The 20,784-nt window shown below is 35.5% G+C and overlaps 1 protein-coding gene across 1 annotated transcript; it reads right to left on the bottom strand.

Moving 5' to 3' along the window:
* Positions 1 to 2,649: 2,649 nt before the first annotated feature.
* LOC106107328 (protein son of sevenless) lies at positions 2,650 to 20,482 on the bottom strand. Its single transcript, XM_013288143.1, has 35 exons — positions 20,149 to 20,482; positions 19,485 to 19,604; positions 19,060 to 19,197; positions 18,374 to 18,550; positions 17,526 to 17,729; positions 16,701 to 16,830; positions 16,090 to 16,193; positions 15,604 to 15,771; positions 15,259 to 15,323; positions 15,044 to 15,174; positions 14,825 to 14,925; positions 14,461 to 14,575; positions 14,152 to 14,293; positions 13,901 to 14,042; positions 13,394 to 13,574; positions 12,439 to 12,547; positions 12,041 to 12,197; positions 11,592 to 11,771; positions 11,349 to 11,444; positions 11,021 to 11,203; positions 10,521 to 10,683; positions 10,323 to 10,444; positions 10,063 to 10,182; positions 9,584 to 9,692; positions 8,594 to 8,677; positions 8,098 to 8,248; positions 7,659 to 7,718; positions 6,974 to 7,100; positions 5,993 to 6,137; positions 5,705 to 5,774; positions 4,884 to 4,967; positions 4,491 to 4,543; positions 4,261 to 4,355; positions 3,576 to 3,742; positions 2,650 to 3,278 (listed from the first exon to the last, which is right to left on the bottom strand). The coding sequence occupies exons 1-35, from the start codon at positions 20,242 to 20,244 to the stop codon at positions 3,221 to 3,223; spliced, it is 4,347 nt and encodes a 1,448-aa protein (XP_013143597.1). The 5' UTR covers positions 20,245 to 20,482; the 3' UTR covers positions 2,650 to 3,220.
* Positions 20,483 to 20,784: the final 302 nt, after the last annotated feature.

Genomic DNA, 20,784 nt, shown 5'->3' with positions numbered 1-20,784 from the left:
ACCAATGCCGAGTTTTAACGCGGCGTTAAAAAAGCGCTCGTGCGAATTCGTTATTAGCATTCATTTAATAAACCATGTCACTATTTTAGGCCTTTCTTTCCAATAAAAGTAATATAAATAATTTAATGGAAGAATCATTTGTACGTTTCTTTTTATCTACTAGCAACAATCGATATAAATCATTTTGGATGTTTTAAATTAAAACCTTTTTACATCAAGTATTTACAATTAATTTACCAAACAATACTAAATAAATTGTAAATACTCGAACAGCCTTACAAATAAGTGCGGTATAAAGTTGAACTTAGGAAACTAAGTACAATCAAATATTAGTACAAATTTTGCTTATACTCAGTTTATTCCTAAGTTTAACTTCATACCGCGTTTATTTGTAAAGCTGGAAGAGTTTATAAAAATGTTACATCAAATCTATTGTCGATCTAGGTCAAAGTATATAAGGAACAATTTATTTGTAAATATTTTAAGCTCTAACGCATTGTATTATGGCACCTAAACAAACTAATATATCAATGCAAAAATATATAAAATATGGTTTCCATACATTACCCATACATATGTACAATAAATGCTAAAAATGAGCTTATTTACTCCATATTATATACTATATCTATATGGTATAGTCCGACAAATACATTTGGCCCGGTGAGATGCGCTGCTGTATTCATAGTGACATAAATGACAAACTATGACTAGGATTTTATGACGTCGGCAGGGGTAGGGCGACGTCATATAGTTTGTTACCCACCAGATCAAATATATCGGACTAAATTTAGTTTTTATTAACTATTGGCACTGCACAGATAATCTACAAGGAAAATACTTTACTCAGAGCCGATAACTAACCCTTATTTACTACTGGACAAAATATTTATATATTGTGTTTATTCAATGTGAGTTATATAGGACATATTTTCATCTCTTTCTTTCAAAAAGAATGAAAGTGACAGAAACACGTTTCGAAACAAGTTTTGACAATGGAAACGTAGATATGCAAGCTAACTGGACGACGTTAGAAGAAACTACTAAATACTTTTATATGGAAGATGTACAATTTTAAGCACAACAGTCAAGTTAAAAATTTAGAAGTAAAATAGTTAACATAATTATGGAATGTTTGTACATTTCCCAACTTAAAACCTATATACTACCCATGCGTGAACTTACAGAGATTTTATTTCAAATCTGACGTCATCAAACTGGGTGTCATGTTTTTGTACACGAGTAGTATATATGTCACCGACAGATTATGAATTTTGTCAGACAATATAATAACTAGGCTCGACTTACACATTTCTGTTGACAATTAAAATGTTGCCTACACCTGCACAATTTCAACTGTACAGTCAAACTTAATTTTACAATTTTGTTTCTAGCCAGATACTGAAATGGCGAAATTCAAATTCTGGCGGTGACATACGTTATAGTTAAATTCTACCACTGTCCGTTATAAAATTCATAGTCACATAACAAAAGGAAGACGCAACTATTGCAGAAAAATACTTACTAAATTGTCAAATCTTAAAACATCTAATTGTAGATACATTTAAACCTCGTTTTCACTAAGCCATCAAAACGCTAGTGAAAATGAGGTTTACACCTTCAATATAAAGTTTACTTTGTACACGAACAGTTCATCTGTGATGTCTTGACATAATAAAAAATTAACTATAATTTACAAGAAATAGAGAGATGTTACATTAAAAACTATTTTGTCAGGGTTTTTTTTAAATTAATATAAACTTCAAAAGATATCAAAAAGAATATTTTTATAATTCAGCATTTAATATAACGTATTGCTAGACACGAAGACACTTGTTTTATATAGCCTGACCGTAAATACAAATTTTTCAGTGTTGCCATTTATTTATTTTTTTATTCTAAAATAACGCATACATTTTGGTTCAGGCCATACATTTTGTATTTAATTTTTTCTTCAATATAATTTTTAAACGGTTTTATTCAACATTGAAAGCCTATTAAAAAGCAACATTTTTTAATGAAGTTTGATGTAGATATGAGATATTTACAAGTAAAACCAGAGACAATAATTTATACGCAATGATATTTTAGTTGATTTTAAACCATAGTGATTAGTGGCTTTACTCTGAAATGGAAATTACGTTGTCTTTTATACGTAAAAGTACATGTAAAGAATTATGTTAAAAGTGAACAAACAAGAGCAAAAACTAGAGATTTTCTATATATTCAGATAAAAATTCAAAGTGTTAAAAACATAATAAATAACTGTTCAGTAATTATTTGCATATAGTTAAAAGTTTAAGATTTCTACACTGGTAAAAGAAGACATAAAAAGAGGGCGAATTAATCACGATTTAGTTTGATTTCAAAGTCCAAAAACCTTGTATGTCTATACAAATATGTTACTAGCTTTAACCCGCGACTTACGTTCGCATGGAATTAAGAAAAACAAAAGTAAACAGCCAATGTGTTTTTCCAGACTGTGTTCTGCATCTATGCCAAATTTCATCAAGATCCGATCAGCTGTTAAGGCTACAAACTCTAACAAACATCCATCCATTCATCCATCCATCTAATCTTTCGCATTTATAATATTAGTAAGATAAATATGTCACTGGTTTTACTTTTAAATACCTCACATTTAAAGTATAGATTTATTCAAGTTCTATTAATTTACACATTTGTAGCAAAGCACGCTGCCAGCAATGGAAGTCAACTCTTTGTGATGACAATCGCTCCCAGCCCCGTATAGAAGCTAAAAGCTACAAATACATTATTCTTATGAAAAGCACAAGAGTAACTGATATTTGTACACATCCTTTAGAACAATGTATTTATAAATATTTAGATACATTCCGATCCCCTGTGACATTTTATTCCATCTCTATTGTATTCCGACCACTAACACAATGTCAACCGAACCTAATTATTGCTCAAAAACTACCATCGATTACCTCACTTTGATATTTTCGCATAACACTAAACACATAATTTACACCTTGACTAATTTGCACAAACTTGGTTGCACCATGTTTTTGTACGATAAGATTGTCCGAAGAGTTTGTTTAAGAGCCACTGTATTAACACTTTATGCCACATTGATAGTTGTCTAGAGGGTGGCTGGCAGCGGGGGGTCGCGAGGTGGGCGCGGGGGGCGCGGCGGTCGCGGCGGGCGCGGGGGGCGGGGCGCGCGGGGCTCGGGGCGCGGCCCGGGGCGGTGCTAGGTGCGCGGCGCAACTGCGGCTGGTGGAGGCTTCGGAGGCAGACGTGGCGCCAAACTGAAAATTAAAATAAATTAATCATGATAAGTGTTATGAACTTTAAATTCAATAGAAATGACATATTATAACAAATCTATAGACAATTTTGCCTTTAAACAGACTTTGCATCATCAATTTAAGCTCTGACGGCCGAATACTGATGATGAGTGCGGTACACCGGTAGAGGTAGACGTAGAGATGGATGGATTGCGTGAAAGGTGACATGCTTAAAAAGGGAGTGATGACTGAGATGACGTATGGTATGGGGTAGGATAAGGAGGAAGATGATGATTCAGGTGTACGTGGTGTACTCACGAGGCGGAGTGGTGTCGGCGCTGCAGCAGCGCGGAGTGGGCGGGGCGCAGCAGCTCGGGGGCGGGGGCGGGGCGCGGCGGCAGCGGGGGCGGGGTGGCGCTGGCCGGCCCCACTGCCCCCGACGGTGACCCGCTGCAGCTCGCGTTGCCAGAATCGCCCCATGACGTCTGTTAAGATACATTTATATTAGTACTAGTAGTCACGATTTTTTTTTATATAATAAAACGGGGCAAACGAGCAGCGAGAACACCGAGGTCGTCAACGACGCCCATGGACATCCGCAATACCAGAGGAACTACAGATGCGTTGCCGGCCTTAAAACGGATACTTTATAGGGAACTTTATAAAAATTGGTTTTTAAAAAATAAAAATGTATAATATTACTGTATACAACAAATATCTTCACGCCAAAGTACGGTCACAATAGGTCTTGCCGTTTCCGAGATTACCCGGAACACAAACGCATTTAAAAAATTACATTTTCTTTACAAGCAACGCAATGTTCGCAAAATGTGATTTTTTCACAATATTACATAGACATTCCAATTTTATTTTGAGATTACAACCGCACTTAAGCAATAATAATAAGCCACTGAATTAAACTTCAAGTAGAAAAGAGTTAACATATGACAAAAAGTGACATTTCCCTGAGAAAAGTTTGAAAATTTAGTATATGAGTAAGTACCTGGTGTAGCGGTGTGGGCGGTGCCGCGGAGTCCCTTCTTCTGCGCGGCGGCAGCGGGGGCGGCAGGGGCGGGGACACGCCGCAACCCTCCGTCGCTACAAGTTAAGTTAACTTACAGTTTAAGTTAATATCTAAAAATTGCTTTATGCTCTCGCTTCAATAAAAGAACTCATATTTGAGGGTCGTTTATTTTATTTTATTATATTATCAAATGTAATTAAATAACTTACAATGATGTGATGCAGAAGGAGACACAGCCGAGGGAAAGTTGAATGCCGCAGCCCTGTGAACATTTAGTTTACAAGCATTTCAATAAAATATAAAAAAAAAATATCAGTCTTACTAATATTATAAATGTGATAGTTTAGAATTTAGAGCAAAGCTTGAAAAAGCACATAGGCTATTTTTTTTTTAATTCCACATGACCGAAGTCGGGGCGAAAGCCATTAATATTATAATTACGAATGTATGAATGGATATGTTTACGTATCTCCAAAACAGCTGAAATTTTGCAGATGTAGATGTCTGGATGAACGCATAGGGTATTTACTACGGCTTTTCTTAAATTTCGCAATATTAGCGTGGAATAGCTAGTAAATTGTACATTATAAGTTATTTGATACCTGTGTTCTATGTTATTGCACTGTGGTAGAGGGCTGATTGGGGGCGCGGGCGCGGGGGAACGCTTCGGAGACATTGCTGGCGTTCTGAAAAAAAAAAAAAGCAAATCATTACTAAAACCAGCCAAAAACAACAAGAATTAGGAAACATTTATATTTATTTAAATGTTAAATTTGTCATTACAATGTTTCTAAGCTGATGGAGGAATTAATTTATTTCTAACCAAAAATACGAATATTCAATATCTTTTTAATTACACAGAAAACAGAACTTACTGCGTTGAAAAATACAAACGAAAAGACCAGATATTTAAACTATAGACATTATCGAAATCGATAAAAAGAGGATTGGATTACTTATGAATGTTAGTGTAATATAATACAATATAATCAGAACATATGTCAGTGTATCAATTAACGATTTTTATAAAAAAAATAACATCATTATCCCATGTTGTATACATTTAAACACCACCCATCCAAATAGAAAGAGACCAGATTTGAATCCTGGTAATCCTCTCGTTCTTCCAAAATTGATAAATCTACATATCGCCATTTTAGGCGATATTGACTTATATTCAAAATCAACGAATTTTTAATATGAAATAAATAATGTATGCAGAATTATAGTAATTTTAATCTAGTACTGGTCGAAAATCTTTCAATTGAAATTATTTTCAGGATGTGCTGTTACGTTTTTTTTTTCTAAAAATGAAAATTTTAAATGGCTCTCCTGAACATTTAACCTAATGGCGCTTAAAACAAATAGCCTTTCACCCATTGATATTATGTTTATCAATTCTTTGCTAGTTCAGTATAATTACCTGAAGAGATCATGAAGTTTGGGACTGGGTAGAGGTCTGTCTGGAGGCTCTGGGGGCAGCTCGCTCAACGCTGGAATACATTCAAATATTAATAAAAACTATAATTTGTTAACGCCTCACTTAGAGTAGAGGCACTAACTCAAAAACTACTGGGACAATTTTATAAATTCACAATTAAAGAACTACTTTATCAGCGAGTATCATAGACAATGTTAATTTCACACGGAAGTCGTGAGCAACAGCTAGTAAACAATAAATAAAATAAATAGTGTTAATATGTAAAATTACCGTTGTGTGAGGGTGGTAGGGGCGGTGCGGGTGGTGCTGGCGGGGAGGGCGGCGAGGGTGGGGAAGCGGGGCGACGCGGCGGCGGGGGCGGCCGCTCGCCCTCCGCCCCGCCCCCACCGCGCGGCAGCAGCGGCGGCACACGCTCCTACACAAACAAGTCATCAACATCATCATCACCATCACCAGCTCACTATACGTCCCCACTGAGGGTCTCGGAGCCTACCCTAAATAAGGTTGACTAGGCCATAGTCAACCACACTAGCCCACTGCGGGTTGACTTCACACATATCTTTGAATTTCTTAGCCAATAAAAAACCAATAAAGTTAGCCAATAAAGTTGCTCGAGTCATCGGATTCCGCAGCCGGTGGTGCTCTATTTTTTATATAACGTATTTTATTTTATTTTTATATTCTTGTAAAATGTATTATATAGAGAATAAGATATTACAAAAAATAATAGACGAGACAGTGAATATAATTTTTTCACCGGTACTTTCTCTGAACAGTACTGTTTCAGTTTATAAGTTTAGTACCACCTCATGACATGTAATAAAACATTATACAAAATTATAACAAGCTCCATCTTTTGTTATAAAATAAAATATATTAATTCATTACACTTATTGGCAATATAAAAATAATAATATGTGATTTTGCTTTGTAATAGCTATCTATTAGCGTTAGTGATGTTATGTTAAAATGTTTTAAGTTAAATTTCTACGTCTCGTCTATATATTTCAATCTCTTTGTGTAGAACATAGTGTATTAAGTTTTTCTATTGTACACAGGCGTAGTGGTATAAAGCTAATATAGTAGAACCTCGATAAGTTAAAGTCCAAGGGAAATACAAAATACTAAGTTATACAGATTTTAAGTTATCAAGGGTGTATGTTGTAGAGGTTTTGGGTTCTGATAGGAAGGGAACATATTATTTTTTGAAGTTAAAAAGGTTTTACTGTATAATTAGTATATTGCAGTGACCTGTGGCAGGTGTTCTTGCCGCTTGCTGAGGGGCTCCGCACCGCGCGAGTAGAACACATCCGCGTCCACGATGGCACTGCGCGGAGACAGCGCCGGCGTGCGGCGACTCAACGTCGAACAGTTACTGCTGTAAAATAAATTTAATTATTACACAAAAGTTAATATTATCAAGCTAAGAATATTATCTAACTAATTTAAAATTGTATTTTTCTGGATATATTATTGTAGCAATCTTACTTCTTACTAATTAAAATTGCGAGATTTGATACATGTTAATACGTATTTGCAAAACGGATCTACAAATCTCGCTGAAATTTATATATAAGAGCCTGGAAGAACATCAACTTGCCCGTGTCCCTACGGAGGGTCGGCACATATGCTGCTTCCATACATCCCTATTAGCCGTCATATCTATTTATTTATTTTTATATGAAACGGGCGGCAAACGAACGACGGGAACATAGAGGTGGTCAACGAGGCCCATAGACACCCGCAACACCAGAGGAACTACAGGCCATTTATAAAATTTAATTTCCTATTCAAGTTCTTTTAGAACATAGTCCGTCTTAGAACATAGTCTGGACAGGATATGTTCTGGAAGAACAGTTTACTACTACCTCTAGTTAGGTTTTAAATTCCTCGCAGAATAAACGCGGGTGTTAACTAAAGTTATCAATTAACTTACCGGTCATGTCTTGGGGAATGATTGTCTCGAGGCGAAGGCGGCTCATCGCGTCCACTGCTTCTGTACATTTATTAAAAATTAATAAGAAAAATTCAGTACGAGGCGCGACGCGACCGCGAAACAACCCTAGTAACACTCGCCCAGAAGGTGGACCCTCGAAGGGTCCGAAACTGGTCGGTGCCGTCACAGAAAAAATAAACGTGAGTAAGTTCCTTAAAATAATCATACTAATAATATAAATGCGAAAGTTTAGATAGATTTGGTATGGATGCAGAGGATAGTCTGGATGAACACATGGGCTATTCACTTTTGTTTTTTTTTTTTAATTTCACGCGAATGGAGTTGCGGGCGAAAGCTAGTTATATAAACTATCTCTCGAAAGTTTAAATAATTAAAAAAATCACATTAAAAATCGCCGATTTGAAAACATTTAACTTACCGTGCATTTAAAACAACAGTAGATTTACTCTTATCGAACAACGCGAGGCCTTTATCGAAGAGACTTAGCTGTCCCAGCTGGCCTAGGGAACTGCTGGAGCCGCGCTCCAACCGCGGACTGGTGAGAGAACCTCGGTCATCATTGCGACTTCCTGATAAAAAAGATACTAAATTAATCTGTCACTTATATGTTAATACCGCTCTCGAAGTCCTTAATGACTAATCAGGTCTCCCCTTAGTAAAAAATTATCAATAAGTTATAATTCGAAAATGGAACCAGCTTTTTTCTGGTTTTAAGAATTTTTTGTTTATTAAATTATCAATGCATGGAAGCATTTTTGCCAAAACTCCTCAACGAATATCTATGAAATATTACACAGATGTAGAAGAAAGTCTGGAAGAACACATACTCAGTGTTTATAATACCGCGCGGCCGTACTCGCGGGCAAAAGCAAGTATTTCAATATATTAAATATATGTAAAGATTCAATATATACCTCTATCTTCATGGTGCAGCTGTAAAGATGCGACAGAAGCGCCATCCCATGTACTGCCGCTCGTCGGAGACAACTGCGAGACACCTGTACGTACACACATAGTTAATTATATTGTACACTCAGCATGCATATATATACTTTTTAGGCCTTCTGTTTCAAAAATATTTATGCACATTCCTGTATGTACATTATGTATGTATATTCCTGCATAATTATCTTTAAAAGCAAAAAGTTATAAAACTTTATAAACTATTTAAGCTGCTGACTGTACCATAAGAATCCTTACACGCTTTATTAAAAGAACTATAATATATTTGTTTAAAAAATATTAAACAAAAAAATGTATGTGAGACAGGCGAGAGATGTATTAGAACCCAATCAAATAAGTCTATTGTCTCTGTCTACCCTTGCGTTGCATATGGGACGTATGTTTTGCATTTAATAATAATACTGACTAACGAAGAGCTTCGAACGTCTTAAGAAGCTCTCGCTAGACTTAAGGGCCCGATTCAAAAGGCGGTTATTTTAGAAACCGCACGCATAGCGAGAAGGTTCCTATCTCTGTAGCCCTGACCACTGGTTGCTTGAGTCATCGGATTCCGCAGCCGGTGGTGGCTTTATACAAATCTTGTAAAATGTATTATATGTTATACTAGCTGTTCCCGTACGACTTCATCCGCATGAAATTATGAAAATTTTATTTTATTGTTTACATATGTCAAATTATCAATTACAAATGTCAACATGACATGACATGATGACAACCTTGCTTCCTTGATGTTGGCAGCAACTTATGGTCTCTTTCCCACATTAGGGTTTTTATCCAAAATATTTACCACCTAAGTTTAATGGCGTTAAAATAAATAGCCTAAAGCATGACGTAAGTGTAGGGCTTTTTATTAAAGAAAGAATTATTAAAAATATGCTGTAATTATATATGTTTACGCTTTATTATAATAGTAAAGAAATAAAAATATATGGAATACTGACTAAGATTATCATCAGCACTGGAGGCGCTGGAGGCGGAGTGGTGCGTGGAGTCGTGCGAGCGTCGCGACAGCTTCACCGGCTTCAGAGATAACTCGGGATATTTTCTTGGCTATAAGGAAAATAACATTAAATACTAAGTTAGTCATAAGGTTTTTGCCATTTTTATTAGTATAACTCCTAGCGTAATGTTAAATAATCAATTTGTATAAATTACATGGCTTTAAATGCAGATAAATTATTGAAATTCAACTGGAATTCGAACATAAATATTCTACTAATATTATAAATGCGAAACTTTAGATGGATAGATGTTTGTTAGAGTTTGTAGCCTATACGGCTGAACGGATTTCGATACAATTTGACATAGACGTAGAGGATAGTCTGGAAGAACACATAGACTACTTGCATTTGTTTTTTTTTTAATTCCGGACTGAGTCGCGGGCGAAAGCTAGTATTGATATAAATGTACATATACTTACAAATTTAGGCATCTGTTTGACAGGTGGTCGAGGTTCGATCTCCAAACTTTTAGCGTAGAGATAATTCGTTACTTCATTATCGTCCATAGCTGGGAATGGCTCTAAAGATTCTAGAAACGCCTGCAAAATTTACGACACAACTAAATTAATTATTTTTTTCTATTCAATAAACTTTTTTAAACACACTGAAGGCCTTTTTTGTCACAAATGGCAATGGCATTTTAAACTATCAAAGTAAATTATTTTAAATATAAACTTACTCTAGTTTTAGGCTCTATTGTGAGACAATAAGGTTGATTTTGGTACTGTTGAATCTCTCCCGTTATTTCCGCTACTTTACGTCGCTTTGAGAAGTTAATTAGTTCAGAGTTTGGAAGGAAATCTGCAAATAAAAAAATGGTTGGATAGAAATAATTCAATAAAAAGACAATATCGATTCAGTTATAAATATTGCTTACCAAGATTTCCTTCCTCTATATGCAGTATATTAGTGAGATACATGCCAAAGAAGGGCACGCAGGGCGGGTTTATGCTGCGCAGGCGCTCCTGATATCTTCGGAAGTGGTCAGAATTCAGTTCGCGGAACTCTTCTAGTGCTCGGATCAGTCGCAGTGGCACCATCTAGCGGAACAATTATAAAAAAAAGCTTAATAACCAACCATAATCGAGTTCGTTACTTTTGTCACATTACACAATGTTTACTAAACTGTATTTATTTCTTTGTTCTTCATCTTTTTTAAAGAAAAGAAAAAGTATCGCCAGGATATTAAAGACGAAAAAAAACTTCAGAGTGAATTTTCTTATGCCTTTTTTTTTCTAAACAAAACTAATACTAAGGATACGTGTAAACGCATAACTAATACGATTCCCAACAACTATTAACAACAGCGCCATCTGTCGAAGAGACATTTTATTTTATCAGCGCCATCTATCGTCAGACGCGTTTTATTATATCTACCTGAAAAGTGGCTCGTAGTCGATGCACGGAGGCGCTCCCGCAGGCCGCGGCGACAGCCAGCACGCCGTTAAAGTTGTTCAGGTCTCGCAGCGCCACCGCCAGCTCGAGGAACCGGCAAACCACCGCCGCGCGCTCCTCCAGATTCTCACTCTCTACTATCCATTTCTCCATCCATCTTGTAAACTGGGAATATATATGTATTTAGACACTTTTTCCACTACGTCGGATAATCTTATATAAATCATTAAATAATATTTGCAAACGGCAAGGAAAGGAGTTTTAAGTCTATTATTGTTTAAAAGTAACTTGTAATTTAAACGGTACTTACATTAGTTGTGTGTTTTATTATCCTAAGAAGGTTAGGGCTGGTTTTATCCTTGTCTTTTTTAGTCCACACCGCGCCTACGAGCTCTGATGGTTTGACCTGTAACATAAAATAGTTTTAACCATTTGTGAACTCAACTCAGAAATACTAGAGCAAGCACTTCTTGGTATGCTGCTGTAGTGTACATTTAATAAAATAAGCCTAAAAAGTGTGTATTCAAGTAATCATTAACAGTGCATTACCAACCTGTCTATACAACTGGAACTCTAGCAGTGTTAACTGTCGTGCCAGTTCCAATGGGTGCAGCACGAGCGGGTGCCACGCGTGCTTCTCGGGCTCCGCCACGTGCCGTAACACCGCAGGCGGAGCCTTATCGAACACGTGGGACACGCCCCCACCTAGCTCCAACTCGGAGTTCTGACCACTCTGTTAAAAGAAGAATGAATGGAAAATGATTACATAGTAACTACGAATTCTTGCATTTCAAAAACTCTTTCATAATTTAAAAGCTACGTTATCAGTAAGTTACAGAAGCTATATTTTTTAATTTCACGCAGGCGAAGTCGCGAGCATCAGCTAGCTAGCTAATTCAAATTTGTTAACAGTGAAAGAGTCAGTTTTAAAAATTACTGTTTCTTAATTTCAGATACCATGGGTACGTAGTCAGTAGAATGGTCGACCACGTGCACACATACCTTTCTCTGCACAGTTTTGAGCACGCTCTGTACCCATTTCCTCATAGGCTTGCCGTCCACCGACTCCAGGAAGTCTCGCAGCCGCTCCAGAAGTGTCGGTTCACGCTCAAAGTCATAGAAATGCTGATCCACCCAGTGACGCAGCACGTTGATTACCCTGGACACAAAGAGAGAAAATAAATATTCCATCACGAACATTCTCGTTTATCCACAGTATTTTAACTTTAATATAGTTCAAATTTAACTTATCTGTAAATTGCAATAACAATAGTAGTCGGAAAACATATTTAGATTTTTAGAATCCATCTCAATATCGCAGGTTGATTTCAACAGAAATAAAAAGGCAGTTAAATCTGGGAACTATTTGGTTCAAATAAATACATGTTTTTCATACACACCTAAACTTGACTGGCTGTTGAAACTCTTTCCTATATCTCTTCCAGTCCTCTCGCGCCGTGTTCTTGCTCAGTTTCTCAGCGTCGCTGCTCGCTGTACTCTCCACACAATCTATTTAAAAAAAAATTAAAAAGCTATAATATACTGGCAATTTTTTTTTAAATATAGTACATCAAAGAATAACAAGATCTTTTTTTAATTTTACATGCAATATCAAGGTTAATAATTATTGTGTATGATTTAAACAACACAAGACAACATAAAATCTATATTACTAAATACGTTACCAATTTCAATATCCAATATAGATGTGTTTGGGCTAATATCTTTCTTCAAAGGCTTGGTCCTTACGACTAGCGTGCGCAAAAATGAACATTAATATAAACTTCTATCAAAATTAAAAAGCGTTTAGATTATTATTGTCAGAATTCTAGTAAATAACAATCTAAGGATAAACTTGGATTTTTTTTGTATAAGATGGCAAAAAAGCAACCAGCCACCTGAATCCGCCAAAGTGGCGAAGCGACCGCTGCCCATAGATATTCGCAATTGCAGATGCTTTGCCTACCCTTATCCGACGGAGGAGACGCATATAAAGAGGATATTTCCCCTTCCTATGCATCTCCTCTACCGTCAAATCCACTTCTCCTTCCCATCCTCTCCTTATAAGAAAAGGGTGGTAGAGAGAAAGGGACTTAAATTAGGCTAACACTTAGAATTGAAAATTCGCTTGCGTTTAGTCAACTTATAGAGAAAAGTATGTTCTTCCTCTAATTTCATTTTCGAAATATACTAATCAAATAATTTAAAGAAATCTTCACTAGTTCTGCTTTAGTCTTTTTTTTATCTTCAATTTATACAGTAGTATCGACAAATTATGGAAGTTCAAGGTAATCTGCGCGTGCGTATCATATGATGTTCGGAGCATACAAGATATCTGAATAGTACTATACATACCTATTCTAGGTGCATCATAAACTTCACTAGGCTCAGGTATCTTGAAGCGTTCTATTAATAAATCCAGCAGTTCACTTGGCGAACAGAAGGACCGGTACGTAGTTAGGAATGTTCGTACAAGGTTCAAATCCGCGTATATATGATACGTTAATCTTTCAACTAATTTTAGTAGTGTGGCTCCCTGGAAACGACAATATTCATAAACACACAATTTTAATGTCAAATTTAAATAATTAATCAATATGCACCCACAAACTTTTACTATAATTTAGTCTTTAATTAGGTAGGTAAGTCATTCATTCCCTTTGTCCCGATACAAAAGTAGAAATGGTCTTAAAGTCATGTGATAATTTTAATTAGTACCAAACTTTGAGGATAGATCTATTTGGCAATTTTTTATGCAAATCATGGGCATAAGAGCCAGCCGTAAAACCAAAAAATAAACACCGCCCAAATATGACTTATCAAGGACCCATTTCTCGATTGCCTTGTAATATAAAAACAAACCTTTATAAGTGGAACAGGCGATGTGTTAGGCGATGCGCGCTCTTCTAATACAATGTTGTCAGGCGAGTCTGGAACTGCGAACCGGTACAAGTGGACAGGCGGCAGTTTTAATGGATGCCGCCTTTCCAGATCTAATAGAATGCTGTAACAAAAACGTAACATTTCTTCTAGAATCTTCTTAAAACAAATCACAACTACTAAACTTTTGGTCTAATCACTATAAAAAAAGGAATACTAAGTGAGACACAAACCTGTCTAAACTTCTGTCCAACATTGGTTTAGTATTTAACATAACGAGATCACACATCCAGTTGCGTTTCTCTGCGCAGGAGGCGGCCGCGAGCAGCACCGGTGGGCCCACGCGCGGGCACAGCTCCACCATGTGCCGGCCCTCTGGACAAACAAAATTTGTTATAACGCCATCTATCGGAGAAGACATCTACAAGCTGTTTTACCGACATATTAACTGTTTTACCGACACATTCCCGAACTGTTTTATCGACAAATCCACAGAATGAGCAGTTGTCAACTTCTATATATTAAGGAGATGAAATATTTACCATCTGTATCAGGTCTATCAACCAATTCCAGTTTGCGAACATGCAATTTTTCTTTAAGCTTCAGTTGCTGGCCGCTGCTGCCTCCAACTGTTATACTGCTACTGTTGACTGCCACCTAAAATGAAAAATAATTAATACATTTAGAGCCTGTCCCACCACTGGCTGATAGAGGCTCAGATAGCTTAAAACTGACGTCACAGTCAGATTAGGTAACAAAAGCCAATATTTCCATCACATATTTTACACGTTGGATTGTTATCAGACAATTTATAATTTGGTAGGACTAACACTTAGTTCTGTATTTAAACTTAAAAAAATAAAAATCTAAGACAGAAAATAGTTAGAATGCTTCTACAGTACTTACCAGGCTTGTACTAGGTTTGCATAATAAAAGTAACCCATCAAAAAGGTACGCTCTGCGCTCTGCTATCCTCTTGCCGGGTCCAATTTTGGAAAGTGTATCCTCTGAAATTGAAAATTTACTTCCATAAGTTAATTTTTAAAAATAACTAGGTTTCTATTGGATGAAGGGACGTCGTAAAAAGATTTGAAAACTGCCCTAAAAGAGTATTATGTTACTTACCTCTAATAAACTCATTGCACCACTGTCCCACATCCCGGTTGTCCCAGTTATCCACTAGCCGCGCCAGTTCGTTGCATTTATCTATCGCCTGCTGTCGTCTCGTTCTCGCAGCCGTGCGTAGTGTTGCCTCCCTAAAGTATCAATTAGTTTATTTTACACAGGGATTTAAAGATCTGAATAGAAAAAATATATTATATAAACCATAACTAACTTACATCTTAGGTCCATTCCCCAGCGCTTTCATCAACAATTTCTTTATAGGATGCAGATTGCATTCAACCTGTAACAATACAAAGAAATTAAAATGTTTCATAATTCCATAGACAATGAAAATATATATAGAGGGGGCAAGTTGACACAACGCTGTATAGTTTATTTTATAAATAAAAGATGGAGCTTATTATAATTATATAAAATATTTCATCACATGACCATACAAGGACACGAGATGGCACTAAACTTGACAACTATAGTACCTTTCAGAGAAAGTACCGGTGAGACAATTTTGTTCAATGCCCAGTCTATATATTTTTAAAATCTACTAAAAGTATACAACATACTTGTTTAAAACTCTCCCTATCTTCAGATGCGGGTGCTATTTGCAGCAACGCTAGCACATAGTTGTGATAGAGGAATACATGTGCGACTGGGGCTAGCAGTAACTTCGGCAAATAGTATTTCACTGCTAACCGGAAACCGTGACCAGCTGTGTCTAATCTCTCTGATAACTGAAAAAAGAATAAACATTATATATGCTGTAAGGAACCGAAAAAGACAAACGTATTAGCGATATAGAAAACTAGTTGTTGCTCGCGACTTCGCCTGCATGAAATTAAAAATAATAAACAAAACATAGTCTATGTTACTCACAGATAAATTACCTTTATAACGTTGAAAGGTTTACTAAAACCGGCAGAGTAGTTTTTGAGTTATTTCAATACATACAAAAATACAAATATTTCCTCTTTATAATATTAGTGTAGATTAAACAATTACTGTTGGAATCCTTAGTCTATTTGTCTATTTGTCTGTCTATATGTACTCACCACTGGATCATCGACAATATTCTGCAGCGCCTCGCGCGACTCTTTCCGTGTCACAATGTTCGCGTACCGAACATACGCTCGGAACTCTTCAACTTCAGCTAATTCTGACAAACAATAATATACATTGTAACACATTCAATGTCACTAACACAGTAAAACCTCGAATGGCAGTCAACATGTTAAGATAGATCCTGTTGCATAAGGGTAATCTTTAAAATGTTTATTATTCAATCTTTAAATTATAAATAATATGAATTAAAAATCCAAGAGAGATATTAAATCATACTCATAGTAATCACAGTAATATTTTAAATCGTAGTAATCGTAGTCGTAGTAATATTATAAATGCGAAAGTTTAGATGGATGGATGTTTGTTAGAGTTTGTAGCCTAAACGACTGAATGGATTTCGATGAAATTTGGTATGGATGTAGAGGATAGTCTGGAAGAACACATAGGCTACTTACTTTTGTTTTTTTTTTTAAATTCCACGCGGACGGAGTCGCGGGCGATAGCTAGTAATTTTTAATTAATCTTGAAACAATTATAAATGTTTATATTAGTAAGTTAAGGATGCCACAATTAAGATACTACAAAATAAGCAACTATTTACCTTCAAAACAACTACCAATATATGGTGTGGGTGAATCTTGCGACATTTCCATAGCATCTTCGAGGTTACCCAGCAACGTCACTGTTAGCTCGTAAATGTCCACTATATTGCCAAATATTAAAGATATCGCCTGTAACAATTATTTATTTAATAAAATAACTACTGAATCGAATATAATTTCACAAAAAACGCATTTGAAATTTGCAGAAAACAACACTAAACTACAAATATAACTAGATTTATGTATATAGGTTAATTATAAGGTAAGACAAGAGGAAAATTATAATTTAATTGTTAATTGGCATAGTGATTTATTTGTACACACTTCATAATAATCTATTCTATTATAATAAAGCGTAAACACACACTTCTTTGTTGTCTAAGATGTCAGCAATTACAGCATATTTTTGAATAACTCTTTCTTTAATAAAAAGTTCTACACTCACGTTACGCTTTAGGCTATATATTTTCACGCCATTAAACTAAGGGGCTAAATATTTTGGATCTCACCTTAACGTGAGAAAAAGACCATAAGTTTCTGCCAACATCAAAGAAACAAAATTGCCATGCTTTATCATCATGTCAATCTATCATTTTGTCATTTGCAATTGAATTTGAAAAATGTAAACAATAAAATAAAATCTTCATAATTTCATGCAGAAGGACAAAGAAATATATACAACAGATTTCGCTTTGCAAAAAAAATGTTAGAGCTTATGAATATATTGTTCTTAAATTAACCCAACACTCGGTATTAAATTTGGCACATCAGTCCCAAGATTAACATTCTTTCAGATGTGCCAACTGAAGCTGTATATCCCTTACCCGACTATCTCTTTCAAGAATCTTCTCCAATTCATCTTTAAACACTCGTATAATGAGATGCAGATCTCTGAGGAAGTTCCTCTCATCAGCGAGGAGGTCTCGCACCAGTTCGCCGTATGTCAGCGAGCCTCGTCTGCCGCGCCGCTCCCCCGCCGCGCCTGCCGCGAGCAGCTCCGGCTCTTGGTAGAACATATCCATTAGGACCTGGAGGAAAAAACCAGTTTTACTTATGTATACTTATAATAAAGCGTAAATACACACTACTTTGTTACGTAGGATGGCAGCAATAACAGTATATCTTATTAATATTATAAATGCGAGAGTTACGATGGGTGAATGGATGTTTGTTAGCGTTTGTAGCCTAAACGGCTGAATGGATCTCCATGAAATTTGGCACAGGTTTAGAGCATAGTCTAGTAGAACACATAGGCCACTTTTCATCCAGGGAATAGTTACGATTCCCGTGGGATTCATTAATTTAGTTTTTTATTGGTTACTGGGACATTCTGCAACAGTTCAACAGATTTTATTGAAATTTGGCACAGATATAAAACAATGTCTGGAGTACACATAGGATAAGGTTCATCCCCGAGAAATGTCCGATTCCTGAGGGATACGTACTTTTTTGTTATTTACATAGTTTGTACGTTTCCTAATGCCACGCGGGCGAAGTCGCGGGCAACAGCTAGTTTTTGAATAATTATTTCCTAAAAATCCCTACACTTAAGACTATATACACTCAGTTCTGACAGTTTTAACTGAATAGAATCTTTATAGTGGATTTCACATAACAATTAAATGGACTTACTTGAAATAAAATAGAGAAATAATAAATAAATTAAACTCACTTTATCCGCACACATAGCTGTCTTTATATCACTGCACGATATTGTCTGGTAGCCAGATTTCTGTGAGATTTTCTTAACAAAAGTACCGGCCAATTTTAATATATCTCCACTCACATACTCCAGAACTGCAGTCATAAATACTGACACTGATGTATCAATTTTGTATAGAAGCACCTCCTGTGTGAAGAAAATTTAGAATTAAAGGCATTCAACATATCTACAGACTGGACATATATTTCAACATAGTGGTAAACTTTGGATTTGTTCCCTTTTCTATTTAACTTATAGTTTTTGTCTTATTTGAAAATTAAACAAACAGATATAAAAGGATAATATTTAAAACTAATTTTAACATTCAATGACATTAAAATATTTGTAAGTAAATGTTCTAATATCCATTCTATATTGGATTTGTAAGGCTATGCCTTGTAAGTATGCATTTTGTTTATATTTGTATTTTTGTATGTATTGAACAACTGAATAACTACTGGATTGATTTCAAAATTCCTTGCACCATCAAAAAGCTATGTCATCACTGAATAACATAGGCTATATATTTTCTTTTTTTTTAAATCCATGAGGACGAAGTCACAAGCTACAGCTAGGTTATATCATCCATATTGCTTTTAAGAATAATATTTAAAATTCAACTATTATAACAACTAAATTCCATTTATTTTCAATACCTTCTGCAACAATTGGTGCAACTTGTCAAGGGGCAGGAGCAGTCTCCGGCGACGATTTGATGCTGCCTCACGAGCGTCAGACAATGCCCATTTGTCCAAAGGAGTCGGAAATGATCTAGCAACTCGCTCTTCAACATCCTTGGAAATTAAACAAATCATTAAAATATTAAGTGTCATTACAATTGTATTACATTTAACTGCATTACATAGAAGACAGATACACATAACATGTTAAGAAAACAAGGTAAGAAATCTACTTTATTATCATTTGAATTTTACATAATCCAAAATAACTTATCTTTATTCCTAGAGGCATTTATAGAATTTAAAATAGTGTTCATTGGGTCCTCTTTGCCTGTAATTAAATAATTTAAGACATACAGGTCTGTCTTATAAACATTTTGCTTGGTTATTTAGTACTCTACCTGGACTGTGAGTGGTGAAGGGACCGCACATAGCATCGCCAGCAAACGTAAGCAGAGTGACTCCACATATTCTAGTGCAGTTTCCTCTGCTGTTAATGTTGGATGCACTGACTCCAAGACCTTAATGAATATAAAATAAAATTTAATGATAATACCTACCTTCCAAAATTCATACATTGAAATTTCTAGATACATTGACCTTCATAAAACTAAATAATAGACTAAAATCTAAGTTTTTTAAAACATAATGTTATGTTTTCATTCATAATCTTTCAAAGTATAACAACTTTTGGTTACAACCAATTATAATAAAAGTTAGTCCTGTCATTTTTTCCACATTAAGGCTTTAGGTTATACATTAATATATTATACAGCAAAAACCTGAAATTCTTGTAACGATGACAATACAACAGTTGATTGTAAAGTCTAATAACATTTTCCCTTCGTCAAGATATCAGTAAACAAAGACAATCCTTCGATTCTAAACTGGTGAATGTTCAAAATATTCAGTAAATAAAATATGTATTTATATTAACAATATGAATTAAAGACCAATCATAACAAATTGAATAATTTTTATTACATCAGAACTGTAAAAGTTAGAGTCTCAAGTCCGCATAGTCCGCGGTGAGATAACTACAAAATTGACATATTGTACACAAACCTTGCGTAGAGAGTTGACGAACAGCCCTCGCCATTTCTCTGCATTATCCGGATCCTGGAAGTCGTAGCCACGACTCTCCTCCACTGTCGGCAGCATTTTGACCCCCAGCCCTGCCCCCGAATCATGTAAACATTTGATATCACACCAACTTTACATAAATCACCATTGCGCCTTTTTAGGAAACCTACAGCTTCCTAGTTTTTAACTATCACTTTTAATGCAAATTAATACTATTGTGGGAAGGTTTCTAAATTAATGATAAATGTTTGTTACAATTAAAACACAATAGAATAAAACATATTCTCAAGCTCATTTGATCGGCGAAACGACGCCATTTTCAATTTATTTACTATGTGTTTGTTCCCTATAACATCAGCAAAGTTTGAGTTAGCAAAATCATTGGTAATTCTATTGGTTACTCTTACGGATGACGTAATCTCGCAAGCTTCCATTGGTGAATAGAGTTACGTTGACATTGCGTCGTAAAAACTTGGTTCTCGTCAACAAAAGATTATTTCAAGAAGTCTCCATCTCTTCCAGGTTATTCTTGCTTTTAAAGTCAATAAGTATGTTAAACAATTTTTGTTTAAAAACATTTATATTTATTTTGAAAGAAATATTTTCAGGTGAAAAATA

This window comes from Papilio polytes, unplaced genomic scaffold (assembly GCF_000836215.1).
Source record: "Papilio polytes unplaced genomic scaffold, Ppol_1.0 DF822067.1, whole genome shotgun sequence".
Classification (NCBI taxonomy): Eukaryota; Metazoa; Arthropoda; class Insecta; order Lepidoptera; family Papilionidae; genus Papilio; species Papilio polytes.
This window is presented reverse-complemented; position numbering and strand designations above follow the sequence as displayed.

Coding starts and splice junctions, on each gene's coding strand:
- LOC106107328 (XM_013288143.1), bottom strand. CDS start 20,244: ATGCTGCCGACAGTGGAGGAGAGTCGTGGCTACGACTTCCAGGATCCG. Junction 7,101..7,658: donor CATTCCCCAAGACATGACCG/GTAAGTTAATTG, acceptor TTTATTTTACAG/CAGTAACTGTTCGACGTTGA. Junction 3,743..4,260: donor CGCCCACACCGCTACACCAG/GTACTTACTCAT, acceptor GTATCTTAACAG/ACGTCATGGGGCGATTCTGG.